At 40.9% G+C, this 25,773-nt stretch overlaps 1 protein-coding gene across 30 annotated transcripts in view; it reads right to left on the bottom strand.

The window, feature by feature from the left end:
- Positions 1-5,268: 5,268 nt before the first annotated feature.
- Positions 5,269-25,773, bottom strand: part of tou (bromodomain adjacent to zinc finger domain 2B toutatis) — a 107,079-nt gene continuing 86,574 nt past the window's right edge. For 24 of the 30 annotated variants that reach the window (XM_088271105.1, XM_088271116.1, XM_088271091.1 and 21 more), the window contains 14 exons: positions 25,285-25,463; positions 24,691-24,879; positions 22,058-23,171; positions 21,014-21,143; positions 19,546-19,701; positions 17,763-18,021; positions 16,518-16,684; positions 13,107-13,228; positions 12,377-12,530; positions 10,891-11,039; positions 9,870-10,279; positions 9,179-9,290; positions 8,384-8,527; positions 6,463-6,739 (listed from right to left, as the gene is read on the bottom strand). In XM_088271105.1, coding sequence (XP_088127231.1) covers positions 6,598-6,739; positions 8,384-8,527; positions 9,179-9,290; positions 9,870-10,279; positions 10,891-11,039; positions 12,377-12,530; positions 13,107-13,228; positions 16,518-16,684; positions 17,763-18,021; positions 19,546-19,701; positions 21,014-21,143; positions 22,058-23,171; positions 24,691-24,879; positions 25,285-25,463 — 3,427 coding nt within the window. In that variant the 3' untranslated portion in view covers positions 6,463-6,597. Of the gene's footprint in view, positions 6,740-8,383; positions 8,528-9,178; positions 9,291-9,869; positions 10,280-10,890; positions 11,040-12,376; positions 12,531-13,106; positions 13,229-16,517; positions 16,685-17,762; positions 18,022-19,545; positions 19,702-21,013; positions 21,144-22,057; positions 23,172-24,690; positions 24,880-25,284; positions 25,464-25,773 lie in introns of all 30 variants that reach the window. The other 6 variants (XM_088271118.1, XM_088271119.1, XM_088271120.1 and 3 more) reach the window with 4 other exon arrangements.

Raw genomic sequence — 25,773 nt, 5'->3', positions numbered from 1 at the left:
TTTCAATCTCTTATTTATTAAATACCACAAGAAAAGCAGGACTTATTACACTTTGCCTTTATGAAATAAACGATCAAGATAACACAGTGTCGATATGACGCAGTGCCCTATGCACCATCGGTAAAAAAAAAGAATATGTCTTCATGAGAAATGTCCCAGAATGTATTTATTGTAACTGCAGACAGTTGGTAGAATTCCATATTGAATTGTTGGGTAATATATCCAAAATTAAACACGGTTTGTTGGATTTAATTCTACATTTACTTATGTATATGTTAATACGTGACGCGTTTCGTCTTCTTAGGACATTATCAAACACATAATGTATCGTGTTTGATAATGTCCTAAGAAGACGAAACGCGTCACGTATCAAGATATACATAAATAAATGTAGAATTCAATCCAACAAAAACCGTGTTTTATTTTGGATATATTACCCAACAGTCCCAGAATGTGTTGGGAGGTTTTGTTTATGGACCCCTCCCTTAATTATACTCTGGCAGACAGTGCGCAAAGGACGCTTTTAAGCGTTTCCCGCAAACAATGTATTAGTCTCCTCTATACATGATAAAATCTCCGCCTCCGTAGTGTAATGGTCAGCACGCTCGGCTACCGTTCTGGAGGTCCCGAGTTCGATTCCCAGGGGGGGGTAAAAAAAAATATAAGTGAATTTTCCACTGTAATATTTATTCAATATTACCCTGGACTGGTACCTGAAGCGGAGGGCTGATCACCTTTCCTTCATTTGTAAACGATCAAGATAACACTGCGTTTATATGAAGAGCAGTGCCCTATGCACCATTGGGGTGCGGATAAGGGTTCTATTATATTATATATGATTAAAAAAAAAAATGTTGCATACATCTCCGCAGTGCCCCGTGCGCCGTCAATCGAAGGCCAAGAGAACCCTTCCGTGGAATGGCGTCCCGAGGGACATTCCGCATGTCGAGTGCGTCTCATCACAAAGAGTCCACAAATTTCCTTCTTTAAAAACTAACAGTTTTACACATCAGTGAGATTCGTTACGAAATATTTTTAAATTACAAAACTAAGTAAGAACGGCACGTAAAAAAAACTTATCGCTAACGACGGAATTCTCAAATTAAAACGTACTCGCCGAATCACTAATGCCCAGTCGCTTAGAATGTACACGTATCATAATAAAATACAAATAAATGAGACAGTTTTAAAAATAATTAATTAATTTGTATAAAATAATTTAAGTTGTATTATTTTTTGACATCTCATCAAAGATGAAGAAGAATATGGAAGTCTGGGCATTTACGGCGCTTACGACCGTCATAGGCTGGTTTAAGTGATCACTTTACACACGTGTAACATTCACCAATTCTACCCATTATTGACAACCACACTACTCAAATTCTTGGAAGTTCTATATATATGAACCAATTTAGAAACTTTGTTCTTGAATCACTAGAACTTCACTAGAGACATCTATTGGTGAGATGTAAAGAAGCTTTTTTATTAAGCAGAATTCCAAGAATTTGAGTAGTGTGGTTGTCAATAATGGGTAGAATTGGTGAATGTTACACGTGTGTAAAGTGATCACTTAAACCAGCCTATGGCGGTCGTCAGCCCCGTAAATGCCCAGACTTCCATATTCTTCTTCATCTTTGATGAGATGTCAAAAAATAATAATAACTCCTGTAATTGGAGATAATCCAGATCTTGTGAACAAGTATTTGGACACACTCAAAATGTTGTAATTTTTAAGTTGCTTTGCTCCGAATTTGTTTGTTTGCTGTTTGTTTACGGCTTAAACCAACAAAACTTTAATCATGTTTGCATTTCTCTTTACTGAGCACATTTACATATAGAAAACATCCACATTACAAAACCTGTTTTGTCAACCTTTCCGGGAGTACGATAATTGATGTCATTACAATTACATAAATATAGGCACGCCTCCGTAGTGTAATGGTCGGCACGCTCGGCTACCGTTCTGGAGGTCCCGGGTTCGATTCCCAGGGGGGTTTTAATAAATATAAGTGATTTTTTCACTCTAATATTTATTCAATATAACACTGGACTGGTACCTGAAGCGGAGGGCTGATCACCTTTCCTTCATGGGCAATCGATCGAGATAACACTGCGTTTATATGAAGCAGTGCCCTATGCACCATTGGGGTGCGGTAAGGGATTTATTATTATTATTATTATAATACAATTTTTTTTTAATAAAATCTTTGTATCATAAAGATAGAAATTATCTTCTTCTTCTTCTTCTTCATCTTGTTGTAGGTCTTGTGGCCTGTTTTTAAGAGGGATTAGCCTCCTGCGATGTGGATTCCCAGCTATCGACCCATCTCTTTGGTGGTCTGCCCGGGAGTCGTCTACATGGGGTTGACTGTACAGTGCGATGTGGGGGAGTCTGGTTGGTTCCATTCTCCTCTTATGCATACCATTGTCTCCTTCGTTGCCTTCCCCACCTAACGACATCTTCCATCTCGCATATTTCCCTGATCCTGGCGTTTCTTATTCTATCTCGAAGACTCTTGCCTGATATGCTTCTTAGGGTCTTCATTTCTGACACTCTAAGCGCGTTTTTTGTGGCAACGGTGTCGGTGTAAAAATTATGTAAAAATAATTTAAATAAATAATAAAGCTCACCATGTCTAGGTTTTATTTTATGACAAAGTTAAATACAAATATCCACAGATGTCATTACTATACAGATTACATCATACCAAACTGACAGATAGACTTTGACGTTCATTAACGTGGATACTCCTTTGAGGAAAATTCGCACCGACTTTCATTTACGTCCATACTCCCGGAAAGGTAAAATCACAGAAAAAAGATTCTTTCATAAAAAAACCCTATTACGGAATATGTTGGTACATAATTATATTATCAAACTGGTTGCATCCGGGTGTTTCTGCGGCTCAGTCAGGTTATAAATCACACGTTTCTAGTACGTTTTGCATTTCACAACGCTTATATAAAGCTATGAAAATATACAAAATCTACAAAACAACAACGCAATCGAAAACGCCGACCGACAGCGGCTGTCAAGAAGCACGCTGTCCGCCATGAGCAATGTCAAGAGTTGAGTGTTAAGCTGTTAATCCGACAGATGGCGTTTCTGTTGCGTTTAAAATAACACATTTTTATCCGTCACAGGTACATGAAAACACGAACGAATTCAAATGCGACGCTGTGTCAAAATTTCAAAGCAATCCGTGAATTACTTAAGAGATTTAAGATATTGAACAAACGAACATCGATGTTTTTATTTATATAGACAAAATCTATTAAAATTATGACCATCCCGTGGCGGTATGTGCGCTTGGCTACCATGCTAAAGATCTCAGGTTCAATTCCCAGAAATTCTATTCCTCTTCTTCTTCTGCTGACCATCATCCACTCACAATGGCAAGTTGTGAACGGACGAGCATCACATATGATAGTTTGTAAAGTCGTTCGATAAATTATCAGTTTCAATGATATTTTTTCAAAACAGAAATCTGTTACATGGAAGCGTAGCTATATATAGTTGCAGTGCTTAGTAAAAAGTTTGATTTTTTAAATTATATACGTGAAAGAAAATACTTTGATTCTTAATTTTCAATAAAATATCACTTCAAAATTGTACACATCACTCGGAGAGCGTAATTATACGAGTGTGTCGGAATACTCGCGCGGCAATCACATGTACGGAGCGTGTAATTTTTTCTCTTACTTTAAAATATATCGTACTTAAGCTAATAATCCTATCGCGACGCGTAATACTAGGTCTGTACAAGCGTATCGGATTGCCCGATTGTGCGTTTTCGTTGTTTGAAAACAACAGTACATTGTTTGCGTAGTATCCAATATCGCGAGTCGTTTGCCGACACGTTACGCAACAAACTACCAATTCAATTCAAATGGACCTTTTTAGAACAATTGCGTAAAATGTTTGAAACATTTAATAAATCTATTACCAAGTTTTACAAATATCAAATGTTAATTGTCTTAAAAAAAAATTGTTTAAATATTTTTTTATCATTTAAGGATAAAAATCACATGTATGATTTTTTTTCCAAATTTCAAAGCAGTCTGGTTTAGTTTCGAACAGAAAATGAACGAAAATACCTTTTTTGTAAAATAAAAAATGAGGTATTTTTTGCTTCAACTGTAGCACAATTTACAAATCGATCAAAGCAAATTTAGACTCAAAAAGTTACTTGCAATTGATATTGCAACACCCATATAAAAATTATTTTTTTACAAGTTTAAAAAAAATGTTTTTTACATGATACACAGGGCGATCCATTAATTTATGTATTGTAATTGTCAATTATTAATTTTACTTGACTGTAATTCTAAATTTATGACGTTAACATATATTTTTTAATGACATTATATCACCTATCTGTGAATGCCGCAAGAAAGCGACGATATTGAAAATTATTCGCAAATTTCGTTGACAATTTTTACTTCAGTCATTTTGCTGCAATGAAAATATGTTCAGATACAGTAAAAGCTCATTGATTTGAACACGGTTAAACCCAGTTGCGCCACAATTGGAACATTGATAGCCCAAATTGAACCACAATTGGAACATTGATAGCCCAAATTGAACCACAATCGGAACATTGAGAGCCCAAATTGAACCACAATCGGAGCATTGATAGCCCAAATTGAACCACAATTGGAACATTGATAGCCCAAATTGAACCACAATTGGAACATTGATAGCCCAAATTGAACCACAATTGGAACATTGATAGCCCAAATTGAACCACAATTGGAACATTGATGAGGCAAAATGGGCCACAATTTGAAAAATGAGAAAATTACGAAATTCTGATCCTTACTTTCATACATATCTTTGAATAATTCAAACGTCAAATTTAGATATTGTCCTTTTAATTTTGATTTAACGAGCTTTCATTGCAAAAGGTATCATATTATTTAGAAGTTTGACAAAATTTTGAGTTATTTCTTTAAAGTTATTTTAAAATTACTTAAAAATTACAAAAAAAAAAAAAAAAATTAAGCCAAATGAGAAGTAATTTTTTCGTCTTCGCAAAAAAATACATCACCAACCTTTAAATTACGATTTTCTCAGTCAAAAGTAATTCTAAGTAGATTTTAAATAAATAAACCTAAGGAAAATAATACAATTATAATAATAGTCTTATATGAATACAAGTTTGTTACAAAAAATAAAAGAGATTTTTAATTTTGTTTGTTTCAATAATCCCTTTTTCGAATATTTGTCATGTGTCAAAAATACTCTTTTGATCATTATTTATTTATTTATTTTAATTGCGATCCGAGCGGTCGCAACCCCATTATCTAGAGTCGTCGCGTTGTTTTCTCAAATAATCTGACGGAAAATCGTTTTGAACGTTTTCTTCGTCTAAGTATATTTTTTTTTACGTAAAATGGACTAGACACTTATGCGTATTATCGTTTTAAATGTTACGTCGAATCAGCGACTTGGCTGTTTTTGTTTTAGACCGTTGAATTTTGACAAGATGGACGTCATAGTATGTATCGTGCGGCGTGACCGAAAATATAGAAAACCCATTGGCTACACACGTAGACAGCTTGAGACATTTTAACCCTTTCCGGTATCCCAAAATTAAAAAAAAAAATTCAGGTAGACAGTTACATTAAAATTTGAAAAAAAAAACTTTTGTCCTCTGCTCCACATACTGTTGTAACAGATACGAGTGACAAAAATGTAAGCTTGGAATTTAAATAAATAATACTACTGATGAAAAAAATGTGGAATAACATCCGACATGGGACCTAAGAGGAAAAAATTTATGTCGAATGAGATTCCACATTGGACCAGCTTACTGGTTAGACTTTTACCGTGTTAAATACATCATTATTATTTACTGGCCGAAAAAAAAAATGGTATAGTTAAAAACATACATTATCAACACACTTTGGACAGGAAATATATTTCTAACCATTGGGTAGATTGATGCTTAAGGACCGGAAGGTTATTTTTACCTTCTGTGCAACCAGCCTCATTTCAAAGGTAGAAAAGAAGGAATCATTTAATTTATTTATTGTAACTGCAGACAGTTGGTAGAATTCCATATGGAATTGTTGAGTAATCTATCCAAAATAAAACAAGGTTTGTTGGATTGAATTCTACATTTACTTATGTATATGTTAATACGTGACGCGTTTCGTCTTCTTAGGACAATATCAAACACGCAAGATAATGTCGCAAGAGTGTTTGATAATGTCCTAAGAAGACGAAACGCGTCACGTATTAACATATACATAAATAAATGTAGAATTCAATCCAACAAACCTTGTTTTATTTTGGATACGTTGCCCAAGAATTATTTAATGTTTTTTTATGAATATCATGTACTAATCTATTTGCTAATTTCTAAACTGCATGTACACAATTATGAAAACCTTCTTCCAGCGGTTCGCAGGCATAAAAACATCCGTCCGAAATGTGTTACAGGTTATATTATTTAAGTTGACTCACTAAAGCTGTAGGTTCATAAATTTTCTAAATAAGCTTTGATCACTGTCCGCGAGGTGGTTTTCCGTATTTTCGGTCAGCCAATCAGTGAGGAGAGATTAACCCTCGGCTTCCGGAGCGGATCCGGTTCAGACGTTGGCCCATCGCTCCTCGAAGAATCTCCGCATCCCGTGGCCGGCTCGGCCGACGGGACTCTCGTCCTCGTTGAAGACTTCGCAGTTGTGGAATATCTGGCGGACGTCCGAGGCAAAGTCCTCCTTAGTTTTGTAGCTGCAAATACAAAAATTTCAAATATAATATATGACTGAGTGACAGCAATTTGACTACTTAAATCTCAATTGTAATTTGTTTTAAATGTAAAATAAAAAAATAAAAAATATCGAGTGTGCTAAGTTGTATTTTATTGTTAAAAAACACATAAAAATCTGTTTTTTTTGACAATTTTTCGCCTAGTTATGGCATTTTCAAATGAATGTTGACAATTGTTTCAAAATGCCACAAATAGGCGAAACAATTGTCACAAAATTGATTTTTATGCGTTTTTTTAACAATAAAATACAACTTAGTAGACTCATAAAATCAGTGTTTGGTTTAACATTTAATACATAATTGTAATTTACTTTTTGACATCTCATCAAAGATGAACAAGAATATGGAAGTCTGGGCATTTACGGGGCTGACGACCGGCATAGGCTGGTTTAAGTGATCACTTTACACACATGTAGCATTCACCAATTCTACCCATTATTGACAACCACACTACTCAAATTCTTGGAAGTTCTATATATATGAACCAATTTAGAAACCTTGTTCTTGAATCACTAGAACTTCACTAGAGACATCTATTGGTGAGATGTAAAGAAGCTTTTTACTAAGCAGAAACTCTTATATTAGTATGTGAGGTCCGAATTCTGGATTATAATCACACACGTGAGAAACGCCAGAAAATAACATTTTCATTTTTATTCTTATAATTTGACCAGATAATTTATTTACAACATTTTGAGTGTGTCCAAATACTTGTAAATAAATGCCCAGGCTTCCATATTCTTCTTCATCTTTGATGAGATGTCAAAAAATAATATGAAAATAACTCCTGTAATTGGAGATAATCCAGATTTTGTGAACAAGTATTTGGACACACTCAAAATGTTGTACATAATTGTAACATTTATAGTGAGGCTTCTGATATTTTTTCCAACTCCTTATCTTCCTATAAACAGGCATTATGCAATAGATTTCTGGCAGCAAGACTATTTATGTAATTTAGTGACAAATTTACGTAACGTAGAAATACTTTCTTGTAATATTATGTATTTGAATGTGCTTGTCTGTATTCTTAAAACAACTTTATATTTTTAATCACTTGAATTTTACTTGTAAAAGCCCTTCAGGCAGTATGTGAATAGAATAAAAATAAAATAAGATAGAGTTATACAAATGAAATGCCGATAATAATGTTTCACTTATAGCCAATAGGGGCTAAAAGATGGGTTTTTTTTTTAAAACAATAAACTACAACTTAGTAGACTCCCGCCTCCGTAGTGTAATGGTCAGCACGCTCGGCTACCGTTCTGGAGGTCCAGGGTTAGATTCCCAGGGGGGGTCAAATAAATATAAGTGATTTTTTCACTGTAATATTTATTCAATATTACCCTGGACTGGTACCTGAAGTGGAGGGCTGATCACCTTTCCTTCATGCGTAAACGATCAAGATAACACTGCATGTATATGAAGCAGTGCCCTATGCACCATTGGGGTGCGGATAAGGATTTTAATAATAATAATAATAGTAGACTGTAAAAATCAGTGTTTGATTTTAAACTTAATACATAAATTAAAATAGTTATGTTTCACTTGTGGCCGAAAGGGCCGGGAAGTTTCCTCGACTGGGCGGTGAGTGGAGAGGTGTACCTGAGGTCCTGCAGCTTCCTCTTGATGGTGGACAGGTCCATGGGCGCCCGGATGACCTTCCTGTAGGTGGGGAACTGCTTGGTATTCACGGGCAGCAGGAAAGGCCACGAGTCGTCATGGATCTCCATCTCCTCCAGCAGAGCCCTGCCGGAGACCAATCAGCATTACCATATCGCTCACTCCTTTCAAGAACGTCATAAATCAAAAATCGACAATTTTCAGTTGTGCATGTTTTCCGAATGCCCAGAAAATGTACTATATCCCAGCAAAAGGGGCATATTTTTAATTTAATACTCACCCGCTACAGGGCAGAAAGTGTTGTTTTTGCATTTTGAAGAAAATGTATTGTTAAATTATTTTTTCAAATATACTAAATATTTTTCAAATGGAGAAAAAATATTCAAGTTTTACCAAAAAAGATCTGTTGCACAGTAAAAAGTTCAATAAGTGGCTTGATATTTATTTTTAATACATTTAATACAAAAAGATCTGTTGCACAGTAAAAAGTTCAATAAGTGGCTTGATATTTATTTTTAATACATTGTGTTATATTTTTAAACTTTAAAAACGTTCTCCTGAAAAATCAAGCAGAGGGCATGTGCAAAGGCACAAACTACAGAGGACGACCGTTTAACCAACATGGACCAAAATATCTCATGCGCCATGCGCTGTAGCGGGTACGCCGAGTTGAAGAGATGACTGGAGACTGACCATGAATGAAGTAAACCCATCATCACACTGATTGTAATAACGCATGGTCGAGTTGAATGAATGACACCGAATGGGGATACTGACTTGCAGAGGGCCAGCTCCTTGTTGAGCCTCTTGTGGGACCCTCGGTCCTTCTTGGAGGAGTGGCGGGGCTCCCGATCCCGCGGCGAAGACGGCATCGTCTCGTTCCCGACGCCTGAAACCAAACCAATCATCTCACTTACTGTTATTCTCTATAATACTCTGTTAATCCCGTGTTTTGCTCCACATGCCAGTATTGGTGATACTACACACTATCTGCGGGCGGATTCGCACTCATAATAGAGATAAACATCTCTGAAAAGAAGTGATAAAATTTAACCATACTGTATACATGGATATGAGATCAAAAGATGCCGCAAAAGTCATGCGTAAAAATAACTTACACGCAATTTACGATGAGTCGAGTGAAAAGGTAAAATTAAATTAGGTAAAATTAGGTGGATGCCCATAATCAGTGCAATCGGGTAAACACGCTTCCGCGGCGGAAATCGAACCCACGACGCCTGTTTCGCAGTCGAGCGTCTACCCAACTACGCCACGGCGCCTGTCTTTGTGTATTGAATTAATTTTTATTTTTTAGAATACTATATACGAGTACATATATTGATTTTTTTAAACTTCCCACCTTTCAATAACTCTTTTCATTTCAAAATTTTATATTTATTTCCAAGAAAAACTATTTTTCTATATATAAATGGTCACTACCAGTCTGGCTGTATGAAATACTCCTCACCTCTAAAATCTTCGCTGTTGTGTCCAGAGTTGGAGTCGTTTTCGATGGTGCCGCAGGACGCCTCTCCGTCGGCGGCGGCGGCGCAGTTGGTCTCCGACTCCTCGGCGCCCCCCTTCTCCTGCAGGCTGTTCATCTCGGCCTCCTCCATCTCCTCCAGGTCCTTGAAGTCGTAGCAGCCGTCCAGCTTGCCCCGCTCGCCGTCCAGGAAGCAGGCGGGCGGCGGCTCTTCGGGCGGCGGCTCCTCGGGCGGGTCGTCGCGCAGCGCGGGAAAGTGCTGCGGGGCGGCGTCAGGCTGGGAGAGCTTCTCGGGCGTGGACTGCACGCTGCTCAGCGAGGACTGGTTGAGTAGGGCCGAGGTTATGGCGCACTCCTCCGTCGTGGTCGTCGTGGAGGCTTGCGACGGCGCTGGGCTGGAAGGACCAAACAACATTATAACCGGTTTGCTGCCACGAGCGCGTTAACGCGCTCTCCAATTTGACGAGGGCAACAGGTTGTTGCCGAAACTAGTTGGTTAGTAAAAATGTGAGTGGATTAAAACACAAAGTATTTTTATTTCTCGAAATAGTATTTCAATATTTGTCCGCCTCCGTAGTGTGATGGTCAGCACGCTCGGCTACCGTTCTGGAGGTCCCGGGTTCGATTCCCAAGGGGGATAAATTAAATTTTTTCACTGTAATATTTATTCAATATTGCCCTGGACTGGTACCAGAAGCGGAGGGCTGATCACCTTTCCTTCATGTGTAAACGATCAAGGTAACACTGCGTTTATATGACGCAGTGCCCTATGCACCATTGGGGTGCGGATAAGGGTTTTATTATTATTATTATTAATATATCAATATGATCCACAAAGTTAATGCTTTCAGTATTCAAAACATATGGTTAATTGTTTGGTTACGTTACGTTTTGGTAGTTGGCCACTTTCTCCTGTACGACTATATATATATGACTGGGCAATGTTTTCGGGCTGACTCTCGCCATCTATGGCTGGAAACGAGTAGTAATCGAGTCTGTTGCTCACCTGGGGGGCTGCATGGCGTCGCCGAGCGCGGAGTTGGGCGCGTCGGGCTGGTGCTTGGGCGCGGCGGCCTTGGGCTTGGGCGCGCGCGGCTTCTTGGGCGGCGCCTTGGAGACGCACTTGACGCAGTACCACTTCCCCCGCGGCACCTGCTCCATTGTCACAACCGCACCATGTACCGTTAGATACCGAACATCTCCCGTCAACAATAGCGACGCTCATCATTCATAATAATATAGACTAACACTCTCCTTATCATTCATCATTCACTTTGCGTAGTAACACTTAAAATTTAATTATATATAATACCTCTTTTTGTGGTGAGTGAACGATGAATGATAAGGAGAGTGTTACATTCTTCTTCTTCTTCAAACCCTTATCCGCACCTCAATGATGCATAGGGCACTGCATCATATAAATACAGTGTTATCTTGATCGTTATCTTATAAGCGTCTCCCGCTCTCTACCAACAGTATGTAAAAGATGCTTTTAAGCGTTTCCCGCAAACAATGTGTTAAAAGCATTGTTAACTTTATGGTATGGTAATGTAACACCTTGTCCGTCTCCGTAGTGTAATGGTCAGCACGCTCAGCTATCAATTTGGAGGTCCCGGGTTCGATTCCCGGGGGGGGGTCAAATAAATACAAGTGATTTTTTCACTATAATATTTTTCAATATTACCCTGTACTGGTACCTGAAGCGGAGGGCTGATCACCTTTCCTTCATGTGTAAACAATCAAGATAACACTGCGTTTATATGAAGCAGTTCCCTATGCACCATTGGGGTGCGGATGAGGGTTATTATTATTATTATTTATTTTATAGAAAAATCTCTAAAATTTTTGTTTTAAAAATCCTACCGTGGATTCGATGCGTATGCGCAGTCAAAAGTCGAAGTCTAAACGCGTCTCCCATAAGGACCAATGAAATGTAGAAACAGCGAATTTTTAAAAAAAAAAACCTACTAGTTTAAAATTTATGGGCATTTTTCAAACACAATGAATTGTTTGCAGATATCGCTCACTCCTTTCAAGAACGTCATAAATAAAAAAACTTGATTTTCAGGAGAACGTTTTTAGAGTTTAAAAATATAAAATGTATTAAAAATAAATATCAAGCCACTTACTGAACTTTTTACTGTGCAACAGATCTTTTTAGGTAAAACCTGAAGGTATTTTCTCCATTAGAAAAATAACTAGTACATATATTTAAAAAAAATAATTAAACAATACCCTTTCTTCAAAATGCAAAAACAATACTTTCTGCCTGTAGAGGGTAAATATTAAGTTAAAAATATGCCATTTTTGTTGGGGTATAGTACATTTTCTAGGCATTCCGAAAACGTGCACGACTGAAAATTGACAAATTTTGGTTTATGACGTTCTTGAAAGGAGTGAGCGATATGCAAAACTTTCAAATCACAGTAGTAATTTACAAGTATTAAGAGGAGGAGCAGGAGGAGTGAGATGGCGCATATGGGTGGTGTTACCTTGCTGAGGGGCGGGTAGTGGCAGTCCTGGTGGTAGGCGCGCGGGCAGAGCGCGCACGGCACGAGGCGCCCGCCGCGCCCCGCGCCCGCGCCGATCCCGCACACGATGCACACGCGCTCGCCCGTCGCCTTGTTCAGGCACTCGTAGCAGTACCTACGCACGCAAACACACACACAAATCTAAATCACAAATTACATATATAAGGAAAACAATATTACCTTTTAACTATAGAAATCGGTAAGGTAAAGTTAAAATAACAGGTTACTAAGTTTAACGGTTACTAAGTAAACTGTTGGTTACTAAGCAACAGGTTACTAACGGCTTACTTAGTATCTGGTTACTAAGTAACAAGTTACTAAGTAAACTAGTTACTAAATAACGGGTTACTAAGTAACAAGTTACTAAGTAACACGTTACTAAATAACGGGTAACTTAGTAACGGGTTACTAAGCAACCGGTTACTAAGCAACGGGTTACTAAGCAACGGGTTACTAAGTAAATAGTTTATAACTTTAAACGGTTACTAAGTATCGGGTTACTAGGTAACGGGTTACTAAGTAAAGATTTTACTAAATAACGGGTTACTAAGTAATTGGTTACTAAGCAAGTGGTTACCAAGTAACTGGTTACCAAGTTGCTGGTTACTAAGTAACTGTAAAAGCCGTCCCAAGGTCGATATGGAAGTTTCACTATCACATGGGTGAATATGGATTATTCCGGCAGACTCACCAGTCCCCGTCGGGTATCTTGTCCATCTTGGGCTTGAAGCAGTAGGTGTGGTAGCCCTTGTCGCAGCCGTCGCACAGCAGCAGCTTGTCCTCTGAGTCGCCGCTCTGGCAGAACTGGCAGTTCTGCAACACCACCAACGCGTGAGTCCATGTCCACCCACCCTCGCGTGGCGCCCCCGAGGTTACTAGGTCCAGACCACTGGATCGGCAGTTCCGACCTACTAATCTGACCTGCCGGTCTAGTGAACCGGGGGGGCGTAGAGTCCCCCACTCAAATCACTTACGCAAAATGTAAATTCAATGTAAAGTTTTCCTATATATTTTTTTCATTTCCCATTTAAAACTCTTTGGTTTATTTTTTTTGTATAATAAAACAACAGGGTTACTACTAACTAGTAACGAGTTAATGTAACTGGTTACTAAGCAACGGATTACTAAGTAACGGGGTTATTAAGTCACAGGGTTACTATAACTGGTTTTAAGTAACTGGTTATTAAGTAACTTGTTACTAAGAACAGGGTTACTAAAGTAACTGGTTACTATGTAGCGAGTATCTGAGCAACGGGTTACTAAAAAATGATGTTGCTAAGCAACGAAGCTACTAAGCAACGCAGCTACTAAGGGTTACTTAGCAACTTAACTAAGTAACTGGTTACATAGCAACGGGTTAAACTCAAGTAACTGGTTACTACGTAACTGGGTTACTAAATAGCAATTTACTTAGCAATGGGTTGACTGAGTAACTGAGTAACAGGGTTACTAAGTAACTGGTTACTAAGTAACGGGGTTACTAAGTATTGAGTATCTGAGCAACGTGTTACTAAAGTAACTGGTTACTTAGCAGCAGGTTACTATGTAACTGGTAATAAGTAGCGAGTACCTTAGCAGCGGCGTTAAGTAACGAGTTGCTAATGTTGGGTTACTAAGTAATGGGATTACTAAGTGACGAGATACTAAGGAACGGGTTACTAAGTAACTAAGCAACGGAGTTACTAAGCAACAGATTACTAAGTAATAAATAACTATGTAACTGATTACTAAGTAACTGGTTACTTAGCAACGGGTGACTTAGTAACTTGTTACAAAGTGACAAATAACTAAGTAACGGGGTTACCAAGTAACAGAATTCTAAACGTGTTAGTAAGGAACCGTCGAGTGGAACCATTAATGATAAAATTGGAGCAAGTACAGGCTCATACTGGATGAAATCGCTATAAGCAGTTAATTTGTATTCTGCGAGACATGAGTTTTAGTATAAAACAGGTGAACGGAACGTTAGCTAAGTGAATAATTATCATAGTGGAAGCAACCAAGATAAAAAGGCAAATTAAATGGATGAAAAGAGAATATTAGATCTAGTTTGAAAGCGGGAGAGAGTAAGCATTCATTCCGTGGCAACGTAACAAACTCTATATCAGGAGAGAAACACACATCGCTCACTCCTTTCAAGAACGTAATAAATGAAAAATCGTAAATTTTCAGTTGTGCATGTTTTCGGAATGCCCAGAAAATGTACTATATCCCAGCAAAAGAGGCGTATTTTTAACTTAATATTTACCCGCTACAGGGCAGAAAGTGTTGTTTTTGCATTTTGTGTGCAAGGTGTGTTTAATAATATTTTTTAAATATAATAAAAATTTTAAATGGAGAAAAAACCTTCAGATCACCTAAAAAGATCTGTTGCACAGTAAAAAGTTCAGTAAGTGGCTTGATATTTATTTTTAATGCATTGTATTATATTTTTAAACTTTAAAAACGTTCTCCTGAAAAATCTAGTTTTTTGATTTATGACGTTCTTGAAAGGAGTGAGCGATATCACACATCAGGATGAGGAGAGGTATTGCACACTCCACCGGGAGACAATCACACATTGCCCTCTCTCCATCAAGGCATAGATCTTCTTCTACTGTCTCTCTGCGCCCAATGGTGCATAGGGCACAGCCGCAATATGAACTATTATGTAGTTAATATTGCGGTTGTATTAAACAAATTGAGAGTGAGATGAATAAATCTCTTGTATTTTTTAGATCCCCTCCGGGAATCGAGCCCGGGACCTCAAGCGCGGTAGCCAAATGCACTGTTCGCCGCACTATGGAGGCGGACAGTCACATTAGAAACTCGAACTATGAGACTGGTTGTTATAAATTAAAAGATATCAATCCACAGGGAGACAGTCACACATCGCACACCCACTAGAAGGATAGCCACTTATCAAACAGCCCGACAGGAGACAGTCACACATAGCACACTCTACTAGAAGGATAGCCAGTCATCAAACAGCCCAATAGGAGACAGTCACACATTGCACACTCTACTAGAAGGATAGCCCGTCATCAAACAGCCCAATAGGAGAGTCACACATTGCACACTCTACTAGAAGGATAGCCAGTCATCAAACAGCCCAATAGGAGACAGTCACACATTGCACACTCTACTAGAAGGATAGCCACTTATCAAACAGCCCGACAGGAGACAGTCACACATAGCACACTCTACTAGAAGGATAGCCAGTCATCAAACAGCCCAATAGGAGACAGTCACACATTGCACACTCTACTAGAAGGATAGCCAGTCATCAAACAGCCCAATAGGAGACAGTCACACATTGCACACTCTACTAGAAGGATAGCCAGTCATCAAACAGCCCGACAGGAGACAGTCACACATAGCACACTCTACTAGAAGGATAGCCAGTCATCAAACAGCCCAATAGGAGAGTCACACATTGCACACTCTACTAGAAGGATAGCCAGTCATCAAACAGCCCAATAGGAGACAGTCACACATTGCACACTCTACTAGAAGGATAGCCACTTATCAAACAGCCCGACAGGAGACAGTCACACATAGCACACTCTACTAGAAGGATAGCCAGTCATCAAACAGCCCAATAGGAGACAGTCACACATTGCACACTCTACTAGAAAGATAGCCAGTCATCAAACAGCCCAATAGGAGACAGTCACACATTGCACACTCTACTAGAAGGATAGCCACTTATCAAACAGCCCGACAGGAGACAGTCACACATAGCACTCTCTACTAGAAAGATAGCCAAAAACAGCCTGACAGGAGACAGTCACACATTGCACACTCTACTAGGAGACAGATGGCAACTCTTCAGTCCATTAGGAGATAGTCACACATAGCACACTGTACTAGGAGACAGATAGCAAGTGATCCACCCATTAGGGGACAGTCACACATAGCACACTGTACTAAGAGACTCCACTGGGAGACAGTCACACATTGCACACTGGATTGGGAGACGATCACACATTGCACACTCGATTGGGAGACGGTCACACATAGCACACTCCACCGGGAGACGATCGCACATTGCACACAGGAAGCAGACAGAGGTCACGGAGGCACGCAGAGGGTGGGGGGGTGAGATGAAAGCGTGCTATACATGCGCCGTGGTAGTGGCGTTGCGGCGCCGCCTCACCGCCTTCATGATGGACTTGTCCCAGGCGATGGCCGCCTCCAGCGCGTGCAGCGCCATGGCCAGCTGCGCCGACGTCTGGCAGCGCGCCGCGCCCTCGCGCCACACCGCCAGCCCGCGCGGTATGCTGGCCCCTGCAACCAATCCAGAGAGTCATCATCTCGTACAATACGGCAATGCTATTCCAGTTACAACATTTTCAGGGTTTTTGGGTAATATATACAAAATTAACCCTTTCCGGTCCCCCAAAATTAAAAAAAATAAATCTAGGTAGACAGGCACATTCCAATTGAAAAAAATCGTTTGTCCTCTGCTCCACATACTGTTGTAATAGATACGAGTGACAAAAATGTAAGCTTGGAATTTAAATAAATAATACTATGGATGAAAAAAATGTGGAATAAGATCTGACATGGGACCTAAGAGGAAAATCAATGTCGAATGAGATTTGACATTGGACCAGTAAGGGCTAAACAAGGTTCATATGTCTGGCAGCTTGGACAGAGAAGGAATTACTGAAGAATGATGTGTTATGGCGAGGAATGGAAAGTGTTCTTTCTTGGGAAGAACCTAGTGATAGACCATGATCTCTGTAAATGTCTTCGCACTGTTCCATGTCTGTCTGCTGTGCTGGTCGGGGCTGTGGGCGTCTGTGTACCGGCCAGCGTCGGGTCGGAGTCGGATCTAGCTGACTAATTGAACTAAATACTAATCCCTTTCACTGCCTTCACCGGGGTACTTCTAGAAAATTTGGTGACGAATTTACAAACTTGTATTTATTTAGATTGGCAGTGACAGGTATATTGGAAGTTTTTAAATGTAAATTCACAGTAAAATCGGGATACAATTTTAAATTGTTTCACATTAGCAATAATTTCGCAACTTAGTTTAAAAAAAAATTGCTTAGCAAGAGCAGATCTGTCAGGAAGCCTAGATGCTTCTGTATCAGATCTGGGCGTGCGGTGGGACAGCTTTCACAGACCATGATCTGAGAGGTATATAAAATTTTCATAAAGATATTTCGGTGCATCGAGGTGATGAAGGTGATCAGGTATCAGCTTCAGTATCTCTGCTTCAGGTATCAGTCCAGGATAGCAGAATAGCGCGAAGCTTTGGCCAATGTTGCGGGGAACTGACTTCATATCTGCATCAGGCCCCAATCATCCGATTAGGATTATTATTATTATTATCATGTGTGGTCGTGATTATTACCGCGCTGGTCATGGTGGTCCTCCTCCTCGGCCGGCGGTGGCTCGGTGGGCGGCAGTGCGGGCGCGCCGGCGCCCAGCGGCGGCCGCAGGTAGCGCCGCTCGATGGCCGCCTCCAGCGCCAGCAGGCGCGCGCGCGCCCTCGCCGGCACGCCCTCCTCCGCGCCCCCCGCGCCCGGCGACGCCGCGCCCGCGCGTGCCGGTGGCTTCCAGCCCTTAACCTGCATGGACGCGGCCGCCACGCGGTCCTCTAGCGCCTCCACCTATAAAACATAATTAATTAAACCATATCCGCTCCCTAAGTGGAGCATATGGAGTCCACAAACTGTCTCCAGTCTCTTTTCTGTCGGCTGCCAGCTCGCTTGCATCCTCCCAAGTCAGATCCGCGTTCCGGAGTTCTGACGAGAACTGCCGACGAATTGTCAGCAGTGGTCGTCCTGGGCGGCCGAACCTGATGCCTTGAAGAAGAGGCAAGCTTGATGGCGGCTCTCAGGAGGCATGCGGAGTACATGGCCAAGCCAACTGACATAATGACAACATATACTTTCAATAGCAATTCAATTCTTTATTTTAGTGCTTTCACACAAACATCATGGTTAGAAAGAACAAACACATAAAAATAGAAATTAAAATGAAAATATACAAAACATGTGTTCGACCAATAGCCATTTATGGGATTGAGGCAAGAGCAGATACTTCCAGAACAAAATCTCGACTTGGAACCTCCGAGATGAAGACTCTCCGATCCATAACCAGAAACACATTGCGAGACCGAGTAAGAAATACCGACATCCGGAGCATGTGTAAGGCGGAGGATATTGTGAGGTAGGGACGACGACGAAGGCGATACTAGAATGAACATATAAACAGAATGTCAGAAGACAGACTTCCACGTATCGTCCTTCAAGGTAACCCGCGCCCTGAAGGACGCAGACCCCCAGGCAGACCTCCGAAAAGATGAAAAGACAGCTGGGAGTCAACATCCCAAGAGCGACATGCTGAGGCACAAACAGATCCCTAGGATCTACAAAAAGAAGAAGAAGAATATCATGGTTAGATTAACGCAGAGGACATCATAGTCTAAGCTTAACTCGAAAGCTTTTGAATGTAAATTCACAGCAAAATCAAGAAAATAAATTTCGAAACTTAATTTTTTTTTAAATTTTTTGCAAGAGAAGATCTGTCAGGAAGCAATGATTCTATATCACATCTGGGAATGCGGTGGGACAGCTTTCAAAAGTTCCAATTCCACTTGAAACCTTTTAAATGTAAATTCACAGTAAAATCGGGATACAATTTTATTTTGCATTTTCAATAAATTTCGCAACTTAAAACTTAAAAAAAAAAATTGCTTTGCAAGAGTAGGTCAGGTCTATCAGGAAGCCTAGATCCTTCTGTATCAGATCTGGGAATGAGGTGGGACAGCTTTTGACTTTTTAATCCTGAAATTATCCGGAACATTAGTCTGTATGTTCCCGATAGTTACATAAGACAGCGTCGAAATAGATTGTTTCACATTCCTATACACAGGACCAACCCGCCGATGGTTATGCCTGAAGGCAGAGCTACCGCTATGTTGAACAATATCTCATTGATATTGATCTGTTCCATGTGTCTGAAGGAGTTTTCCGAAGCGGGATTCTTCTACACCTTTAGCAATAGTTCTGGCATACATTTTATTTTAATGTATACCATTAAAAAAATTTTAAGTTTGTAATATATATATTTATTGAAATAAACAAATTGAATTGAATTGAAATTGACAAACAAAATAGATTAGACCATACCTGTTCTAGCAGGGCCATGTCTATCCTCCGCGCAGTCTTGGCGCTGTAGCTGTTGGGCGAGTCAGGGCTGGGGAAGCCCCCGTTGAGAGCAATCACTCGGTCCAGGTGTGAGATGGACAGTTCCGTGGCTAGGATGTCCCCTTTCTCTATCGTCAGCTGAAAACGACATGAAAATTAGACCAAAGGCTGACGACACGTGCTGGGGAACCATTTTCTTTTATTGATTGATCCGGCAGTCCCTTCATTGTAAAATCTATCCATTTTTAATTTAAGTTTTACTTGGTAAATACCACTATTGTGACACGTATTTCCATGCATTCTGCATCATTTTAAAGTGTTTGAAAACGATGCAGAATGCATTGGAACACATCGCTCACTCCTAAAAACTAATTAAAATTATTTGTAACATCCTAGACCAATAAGAAGTGTGCTAAAACATTATCATATTCTGATGTCCGTTCCGACGTAGTAGGTTTCTTGGCAAACCATAACTGATAACTGTTATAAATAAGTTATTATACAAAGGAAAAAACATACACTAAGTAACGTATTTATCATAACCGTTAAACGAGATATCGCTCACTCCTTTCAACAACGTCATATATCAAAAATCGTCAATTTTCAGTTGTGCATGTTTTCGGAATCCCCAGAAAATGTATTCCTGCAAAAGTGGCATATTTTTAACTTAATATTTACCCGCTACAGGGCAGAAAGCGTTGTTTTTGCATTTTGAAGAAAAGGTATTGTTCAATAATTTTTTTAAATATACTAAATATTTTTCAAATGGAGAAAAAAACCTTCAGGTTTTAACTATAAGATCTGTTGCACAGTAAAAAGTTCAATAAGTGGCTTGATATTAATTTTTAATACATTTCATTATATTTTTTAACATTAAAAACGATAGCCTGAAAAATCAAGTTTTTTGATATATGACATTGTTGAAAGGAGTGAGCGACATGTCGCAATGGATTTTAAGAAACAGTGGTGTTCACCATGTAAAACTAAAATTAAAAATAGTTTATTTTAATGTGATCTGGTTTCTATAGTGGAGAAGAACCAAAATAGCAGATATCACAGATGGCGTAGCAAGACTGAAGTGACAATGGGCGGGAAATGTTGTGAGACAAGATGGAGCCCCAAAATTTCACGATGGAGACCTTGGGAGAATAAGAGAGGCGTCGGAAGACCTCAAGAAAGATGGTCCGACGACATGGAACCCTGAAGAAGAGAAGATGGACATGGTTGGGACATGTCCTTAGAATGCCACCTGAGGGCAACAACCCCTCGTGTTTCTTCTTCCAACCCCGAGGATTCCGGCGCCAATTCACCGACTATACTCGGCGGAACTTGGAGACGCCAGACTGACCTGGGAGGAAGCCAAGGAGATGGCGCGTGACAGAGCGACGTGTTGGCCATATGCTCACCTAGGGAGCGAACATGGAAAGAAGAAGAACAAAGGAACCCTTACCTTGTTGTTGGTCTGCACCAGGCTGGCCATGAAGGAGTTGTGCAGCTCTCTCTCCCGTACTCCGCGCAGGTGGAGCTTGCCCAGGACCTCCTTCAGCTGCTCCGTGTCGGACACCTTCCACCAGCCGTGCCTGCAACATGTATGCGCCCAAAAAATAAATAAAAATATCCAGGTAGACTGTTACACATTCCAATGGGCAAAAATTCATTTCGCTCACTCCTTTGAAGAACGTCATAAATAAAAAATTGACAATTTTCAGTTGTGCATGTTTTCGGAATGCCCAGAAAATGTACTATGTCCCAGCAAAAGTGGCATATTTTTAACATAATATTTACCCGCTACAGGGCAGAAAGTGTTGTTTTTGCATTTTGTAGAAAAGGTATTGTTTAGTTATTTTTTTAAAATATACTAAATATTTATCAAATGGAGAAAAAACCTTCAGGTTTTACATAAAAAGATCTGTTGCACAGTAAAAAGTTCATTAAGTGGCTTAATATTTATTTTTTAATACATCGTATTATATTTTGAAACTTTAAAAACGTTCTCCTGAAAAATCAAGTTTTTTGATTTATGACGTTCTTGAAAGGAGTGAGCGATTTGTCCTCTGCTGATTTGGGGGCCACACGAGCTTTAGTGTTAAGTGTCTTAAGTTTCTGAGGTATCTCTACGTGAGAGAGTACGGCTATTATCCTCGGCTCTACCCGACCCAGTTTCTCCAGGGTATGCTCGGCTACAATAATTTAGAGACTAGAAGGAATGTGTATTTGATTACGCATTTTTGCGCGGTATGATCGATAATCCTGTAATTATCCGAAACATTGGTCTGTATGTTCCAGAGTGAGCGAAGACATTATTTTTTTTCTTTTTATTTTGTTCGATAAACATATTTGATATTCGACGTGGGACTTATGAGGAAAAAATCTAATGAAATTCCACGTTGGATGGGCAAGGGTTTAATATCTTACTACTGGAGAGGTTTGGTTAGGCCATTTCAATACTAGACACAAGAAGAAGGCTGAAGTATAGGTCATGAGGAGCACTCACCGCAAGTCCTTGGGCACGTAGTTCCCCTCCAGCTTCTTGGGCAGCCCGTTGGCCTTGCAGTGCTCCAGCTGGTCGCTCTCCTCCTGCGTCATCTGCAGCGGCGCGGGGCTCTCGCAGCTCACGTACGAGGCCAGCGCGGCCAGCCCGCCGCCCGCCGCGGCGCCCCCGTTGGCGCTGCCCGCGCTGTTGGCGCTCCGGGCCTTGCCGTCGCACTTGACCGGGGTCTTCTCTAGACTCTCGATGGCGTCGGCGATGTGCTCCGCTATGTGGTTGGGCGTCGTGCCGTTCTCCATGACGCACATCTGTTCTGAGCTTTCATTCAGAGGTTCCTCCTTGGGGCCAAAGCTGACGTCCAGCAAGTCTTCGTCTAGCCCGGACATGGTGAGCGTGCAGTCGTCGTGGTGGAAGTTGTTCACGACTGGCGCTTGGGTCTGATTATTCGAAGGGCTGAACAGAATGTTAGGGTTTGAGAGAAGGTGTAGATTATTGCAGATGTCCCAGCGGTTTCCCTGCGACATGATGACCTCGGAGCACGTCTGCGTGTTGTCGGTGAAGGCGGGACTCGCCTGTAATACACCCGCGGTCCCGTTGACCACACCATCCATAGAATTATTCTTCAAATTGTCATTATCTACGCCGTTAGCGCAGGGCATACTGTCCGCGAGCGCATTTTCTTTCCTCAGTATAGAAAACCACCTTCCCTCGGCCATTTTTATCGCAAGCATATTAGCCACTATCTCTGGATCGTTAGCTTCATCTTTGATCTTCTCCGGAGTAAGTGCTACATCAGGTTTGACATCCAATTCCATGTTTTCTTTAGGCGGAATGACGGATTCGGCTAATTTCTTCAGCTCTTCAAGATTGTTGGTGACTATGCCGTCCTTGCTTTCCGTTTTGATTCCAAGGTCCAGGATGGCGTCTGCGGCCTCCGCCTTGACGGGCTGCTCAGTCTTGACCTCGGAGTTCTCCTCGCCTTCCCCGGAGAAGGAGTTCTTGCCGGATTGGGGTTTCTGCACGAGGAACGCGGTGGGGATGGAGTCCTCAATGTCCAGCAGATGGTCCTCGGCCACCTTCTGCTGCTGGATGTGTTTTTCTTCCATTTTTATCGGAGAACCTGAAAATTGCAGAAAAGATTCATTAAATTTGTGACTGCATTTGGCTATGTTAACTGGTTTCGTGCCTTAAGCGCGCTTTCCAATGCTCGCCAAACAAAATAAGCATGTGAACGCGCTCATATTTGTGCTTGTTTCTTATGTCAAGCACACATTTCAATAATTTGAAATATTGAACACATATATACATATTTAACACTACACAGTGTTCATATCGCTCACTCCTTTCAAGAACGTCATAAATCAAAATTCGTCAATTTTCAGTTGTGCATGTTTTCGGAATGCCCAGAAAATGTACTTTATCCCAGCAAAAGCGGCATATTTTTAACTAAATATTTACTCGCTACAGGGCTGAAACTGTTGTTTTTGCATTTTGAAGAAAAGGTATTGTTTAATTATTTCTTTAAATAAACTAAATATTTTTCAAATTGAGAAAAAACCTTCAGGTCTTACCTAAAAACATTTGTTGCACAGTAAAAAGTTCAAGAAGTGGCTTGATATTTATTTTTAATACATTGTATTATATTTTTAAACTTTAAAAACGCTCTCCTGAGAAATCAAGTTTTTTGATTTATGACGTTCTTGAAAGGAGTGAGCGATATTTGGTACTTCTTATAACCCTTATCCGCACCCAATGGTGCATAGGGCACTGCATCATATTGATGCAGCGTTATCTCAATCGTTACTTACACGTAGGCAAGGTGATCACTCCTGCGCTTCAGGGACACTAGTCCAGGGTAATATTAAATAAATATCACAGTGCAAAATCACCAATACTTATTTTCACCCCCACCTGGGAATCGAACCCGGGACGTCCAGCACGGTACCTAAACACGCTAACCATTATATCACAGAGGCGATAAAATATTTTAGCGGCTGTCGAAAAGCACGCTGTCCGCCATGACCGTTGTTGAGTATTGCGTGTGGTGCTGTTACTTTGGTTTAACAGAAGGCGCCGCCACTGAGGGAAAGGTTGTTGAGTATTGCATGTGTTGCTGATACGTTCAACAGATGGCGCTACCATTGAGGGAAAGGTTGTTGAGTATTGCGCGTGTTGCTGATACGTTCAACAGATGGCGCTGCCATTGAGGGAAAGGTTGTTGAGTATTGCGTGTGTTACTGATACGTTGATTCAACAGATGGCGCTGCCATTGCTGGAAAGGTTGAAGATGAAAATGTCACTGACAGAAAGGTTGTCGAGTATTGCGTGTGTTACTGATACGTTGATTTAATAGATGTCGCTGCCATTGAGGGAAAGGTTGTTGAGTATTGCATGTGTTGCTGTTGAATTGAGGGAAGGTTACCGAGTATTGCGTGTGTTGCTGTTACGTTCAACAGATGGGTCCGCCATTGAGGGAAAGGTAGGTTGAGTATTGCTTGTGTTGCTGTCATGTCGGTTCAATAGATGGCGCTGCCATTGAGGGGAAAGTTGTTGAGTATTGCGTGTGTTGCTGTCATGTCGGTTCAACAGATGGCGCTGCCATTGAGGGGAAGGTTGAAGAAGGAGTCTGGACCACCCACCTTGCACCTTGTTGTGGGCCATGTTGGGCTCGTACTTGATGATGCGCGTGTGGTCGCCGAGGTTCAGCTCCGACTTGATGTTGCGCAGCTCTAGCTCGTTCTGCAGCAGCTGCTCCGAGCTCCGGCCGCCGCCGCCCTCGCCGCCAGACTCCGACTCGTGACCCCCGTCGCCCCCCTTCGCCTTGGAGCCTACAAGGCAGAGAAACACGGTCATTTTTTACTCTCAGTCTGTGGCAACTACTCTTCCAGAACAACAACAAAAATTACGGGGTCGTAAGCCCCGTATATGCCCAGACTTCCATATTCTTCTTCATCTTTGTTGTCAAAAAATAATATTAATGATCGTGTTAATACTGTGTCGACTCGACGCAGTGCCTTGTGCACCATCTGGGTGGATAGGGGTCCAAGAAGAAAACCAATCGATAATAGTTTACCGATGAAAATGATTTGAAATAATGCTACATAATTCTTACATATTCTTCCTTCATCTTTGTTGAGATGTCAAAAAATAAAGTGATTTCTTAGTCGACGAAAGGCGATTCTGTTGGCCGGGCCACGTATCCGCAAGGGGATCGGACACGGGCGGGTACCTACCCCTCTTGGAGCGCGCGTTCCTGCGCGAGGCGCCCTTCGTGTCCGCCTCCTCCTGCAGCTTGCGGCGCGCGCTCTCCTCGCCGCGCTCGTGGTACGCCACGATCTCGGGCTGGGCCGACTCCATCGCCTCCACGTATACGCCGCCGCACTTGCCCAGCGACCAGTAGCGCCGCCAGTACCTGCGGAGCGCAAACATCAAGTCGTAAACACAACAATCCACATTAGTATCCTCGCCTCAGCATAGGACACTGCATCAAACAAATTACCTCAAAATAGCCCCATAAACATTACTATCTTTCCTTGAAACTCTTAATTCAAACCCTTATCCGCACCCCAATGGTGCATAGGGCACTGCATCATATAAACGTAGCGTTATCTTGATCGTTAACACATGAAGGAAAGGTGATCAGCCCTCCGCTTCCGGTACCAGTCCAGGGTAATATTGAATAAATATAAGAGTGAAAAAATCACTTATATTTATTTGAATGG

The sequence above is a fragment of the Brachycentrus maculatus genome, unplaced genomic scaffold (assembly GCF_059751285.1).
Source record: "Brachycentrus maculatus isolate JH-2025_06_01 unplaced genomic scaffold, ASM5975128v1 h1tg000420l, whole genome shotgun sequence".
In the NCBI taxonomy this organism is placed as follows: Eukaryota; Metazoa; Arthropoda; class Insecta; order Trichoptera; family Brachycentridae; genus Brachycentrus; species Brachycentrus maculatus.
The sequence above is the reverse complement of the archived record's forward strand: the minus strand, read 5'-3'. Positions and strand labels throughout refer to the sequence as shown.